At 30.5% G+C, this 4,428-nt stretch overlaps 1 protein-coding gene across 1 annotated transcript; it reads left to right on the top strand.

Annotated features, from left to right (window-relative positions):
- The first annotated feature begins 2,277 nt into the window (after positions 1–2,277).
- Positions 2,278–3,814, top strand: LOC110663065 (cyclin-dependent protein kinase inhibitor SMR10-like). The gene has a single exon (XM_021822272.2). The coding sequence runs from the start codon at positions 2,791–2,793 to the stop codon at positions 3,346–3,348; it is 558 nt and encodes a 185-aa protein (XP_021677964.2). The 5' UTR covers positions 2,278–2,790; the 3' UTR covers positions 3,349–3,814.
- The last annotated feature ends 614 nt before the right edge of the window (positions 3,815–4,428 follow it).

Here is a 4,428-nt window from a genome sequence, read left to right as displayed (position 1 = left end):
GACTATTCATGACATGTCAACATAGATATTTGGTTATTAGGCTATTTTAATTTTTATTTTGAAAACATTTAAAAAAAATATTGAGATTCAAATTTTTAATTTCATTAATAAATTATATAATGAGACATGATTATTTTTTTTAATAATTTTTATTATAAATTTATTATAAAGATGATAATCTCATAATAAATAAATATAAAGAAGGCCTTCTTATTTTATAAATCTTTAAAATAAAAAAATAAAATTATTTCTGAATTTAAGAAGATTAAATTATCAGTTAAATGGTATTAATTCAATAACTTTATATGATTAATCTTTTGTTTGGAATTAAAATTTTATAATAATTTAATTTAATTATTTTTTTTTCATTTTTTATAATTAAAATGAAAATTTTTATTTTTTAATTAAAAAAATTATTTAAAAAAAAATCAAGTATGATCATATGGTTTGTGAAAATTTAATTAATTTTTTTTTATAAATAATTTATTTAAAACCAAAAAGCCAAGATTTATAACTCATCATTTAAGTTCCAAACTTTTCATCACATGTAAATAATTTGATAGACTGGCTGAACCAAATCCACATTGTTTTGAGTAAACTCAAAGCAACAAAAGATGGTTAACAAAATGAAATCAATGCAAAGAGGCAAATAAGGTGAAACCCATTAAAAAAACAATAAACTGGTTTATAAAATTTAATTAGTTAATAATCATGTGCTTAACTAGAATTAGAAGAAATAGCTGAGGAACAAAAAAAAAAGCAGTGTTTGGGAAGCCTGCTCAAAATTTTTTGCAGAAGGGTTATCATGTGCATGATGGGGTGAAAGCCAAGCAATCCAATTCAGGATCCCACACTTTCCCATCAAGAAAGACTTTCTTAAAAAAAAAAAAAAGTGATCATCTCACCAACCCATATATATATATATATATCATTTAAGAGACATGACATATTACATTCAAACTCTTAATCTTTATTGACCCTATATATCAAATAAATACTAAAATACAAAAAATTATTAACAAACTTACCAAATCTTAACTTGCCCCCAATGCCCATTTTGCATTTTCCAATTTGCATGCAGGAATCCTAAGACAGAACCAAAGCAAAGAGCCTATCAATATTATTGTGGCCTGCTTCCTGTAGGACCTTACATCATGAAGTTGGCCTGCATTGGGACCCATGTGAATACAGCTGTTCTAATGCATCCCAAGCAACTTTTATATTATCTATTTGTTTGTTTTGATTTGTATTAATTATATGTTTTATGGGATCCCAGTAGGAGTGGGTGAGCCTCTGAAGTCACAATTCCCTGTTAATATATTCATCAGGTCATATTTTTATCTGAAAATTTACTTGCTTAACTTTCTAAACTTCTCATTTGCAGCATTATTTTATTTTGTGGAGTGAAACATATGGGCTCTTTATTAAATATAAAAAAAAAAGATCCAATGAAATTAAAATCCAAAAAATCCAGCTAGAAATTTCAAAATTTTAATTTTACCATTATATTCTTACTGTTTGAAAATTATAATTTTATAAAAATTCAATTGAAGTGATTTTTTTTAATTTTCATATTTAAAATAAAAAAATTAAATTCTTTTAATTTAGTAAAAAAAATCCACACATGATTATGTGAGGATTCTTTTTTTATAAATGATTTATTTCAAAACAACCCATTGAAATGTGTCCTCTTAGAGTTGGCCATATATATATAACAAAATGACATTATTTTTGTTGTAAGGATTTTAACTTCTTGCACAAACTATGAATTCCAAAGTACAAAAATTATCTTGTTGTGTTCAGCAAAGAGAGCATGCTTAATGCTAATAATAATATGGCCTCCTCATGAGGCAGAAGCACTAGATACTGTCCCTTTGCAGCCACTTCAAGGGACAACATAAGCATCCACAAATCAATTTTCTTACAAAATGATTAGCAAAATAGCAAGAGTGAAAATGGGAAAAGATTTTTTTTTTTTTCTTTTTACCCTAATCAAGTTTTCCTTGTCTAGAAAATGGATAGTGTCAAAAACCCTGTTGGTTTCTTTTTTTTTTAATGAGAAAATAGTGGTGATAAAAAAAATCAAAATATCGTGAGAAATTAAAGGAGGATTAACATACAAGTTAACATCAGATGGTATTTCTGTAGTAAAGCACGTGCAAAGATGCATCAAAGTGTGTAGAGATCAGAGGAAAAGCGATTGCTTGCTTAAACAAACATTTTTATAAGTTAGCTAATGGATGACCCAGATCATGAGATGAGTGAAAAAGACCCTTTCCTTCCTTCCCTTTAATTTCTGAGCGCAAAAGGCTCACTCTTTTTTCTTTTTTATTTTAGAGAGGAAAGAAAAGGGACTGGATATGTGAATATATGTTGCCTATGTCTTGCATTGGATCCTTCGCCTCAAGTGTTATTCCTCCCTACATTCTCTCTCTCTCTCTCTCTCTCTCTCTCTCTCTCTTTCCCGTCAACGATACTTCCATAGCTAAAATCCAAACAAAGCTTCGAGAAAGACAGCCGCTGCATTTTATCTTCTTGGTTTAGGCTAATAGCTAGCTAGCCTTCCAAAGGAGTCTCTCTGGCTAGCTATCTATGTACATATACTCTTTCTACTTGCTCTTCTTGTCTGTTTTCTTTGATTCTCATCATATTTTTGTCTTCTTGATCCTACTAGTCTCGGAATATCTAGCTTTTATGTTTCTGATTCTTGTTGTTTGATTCTTAATTGTGTTGATTGCAGTTTCTTGAATTTCTCTCTCTCTCTCTCTCTCTCTCTCTCTCTCTCTCTTCATGTTTTCTCAATTTAAATCATTGACATTCATGGGGGTGTCAAATCCTGAGATGTTTTTGTCTGAGAATGATCTGAATTCTATGGAATTCAATTTTCTTGTAAGACCCGCTTTGGAATTTGAAGATGAATATCGTATTGCACCTTTACTAGACGGGGATGATCGAGATGATCTTCATCTGAATTCAAAAGAAGAAGAAGAAGTAGAAGAAGATGAAGAAGAAAGAAAACGAGAAGAACATAAAGAAGAAGATAAATGCAAGTTGTTGGTTTCTACTTTGAAGATAAAATTGCCATCTCTAGGAGAATTCAAGATCGAAGAAGATCTAGATGATGGGTTCAAAACTCCAACATCTTTGGATCAAAAAATCCCAGTGATCCTTCCATGCCCACCTGCACCAAGAAAACCTAAATCTCTCCCATCAAATAAAAGAAAACCTCAACGCAGGAGAGTCCTTCTTGATCTATCAAATGAGATTGAATCTTTGTTCCCTACAGCTCTTCGTGCGGATCTTGGTGGAAAGATTAAGAAAATTAGACAAGAAAATGACACCAAATGAAAGGGTACTAATTATTTAAATTTATAATGTATCTTTCTCGTGAAGTTAATCACGGTAGTTATGTCTCTTTTTTTCTTTCTTTCTTTTTCCATTCCCCATTTCTTGGTTTCAGAAAATTTCCCAAAGAAATGGTATCCTATCCATGATACTAGCATTATTAACTTTAATTTCCATAATTTCTTTATCTTGCAAATAATGTTGCCTTTTAACTTTCTGTTTCTGGTCGAGAATTTTGTATGTTTTCTATTTTGCCCACATATATACGGATAGATCTGAATCTGTAGCTTATTAATTGTGTGGAAAAGATCAAATAGGTTTACTTATAGGATTCCTTCATTATTGGACCCCATTAAGGCATTATGTTGTTCTTGAAGAGAGTTTGAGTTCAAAGATTGAACAAAGAAATGGATTCTCTCTCTCTCTCTTCCTCTCTCACAGAAACGGATTGCATTGACTTCTTTAAAAACTTTTCCCTGTTAAGAAATAAATGGTTTCATTGACTTTTCCAAAGAAAAGCAAACATTCTCAATTGTTTTGCCACTGGGTGATAGAAGTTAGATATTCCCTCGTATGACACAAATGATCTCAACAGTAAAATTATACTTCAAGGTAGTTTTTTTTTTTTTTTTTTAATTTAAGGATTAAATCTCTGACTGACTGACTGTCTATGCAATTTCCTGCATATATATTGATTAAATTAATTCCATTTAGGAAAAGTTTAGTGATTGCCAATGCAATTATTTGCATCTCTGCTGAGTAAGATGGAATGGAATTATCAGACAACAAAAAAAGATGGAATGAATTATTGAGATAGAAAAAATAAAAATAAAAAAAGGACTTTGTCACTCAAGTAATTTGAGTGCAACTAACTACTTTGTTTGCACAAACCATAACTTCAGCACAAAGGGGTAGTGTTTGAAGGGGTCTTGATATAATAGAGTATGCTGCGCTCGGATACCGAGCACTGACTCTCTTATAGAACTGGAAATCTGACTTCATGATTGGATAGATATATATCTTAATGGTGCAGCAGAATACGTACAGCGACGTTCGGCTTGTATTAAATAGGCCAGTGTAGCT

This window comes from Hevea brasiliensis, chromosome 6 (assembly GCF_030052815.1).
Source record: "Hevea brasiliensis isolate MT/VB/25A 57/8 chromosome 6, ASM3005281v1, whole genome shotgun sequence".
Taxonomy (NCBI): Eukaryota; Viridiplantae; Streptophyta; class Magnoliopsida; order Malpighiales; family Euphorbiaceae; genus Hevea; species Hevea brasiliensis.
The sequence above is the reverse complement of the archived record's forward strand: the minus strand, read 5'-3'. Positions and strand labels throughout refer to the sequence as shown.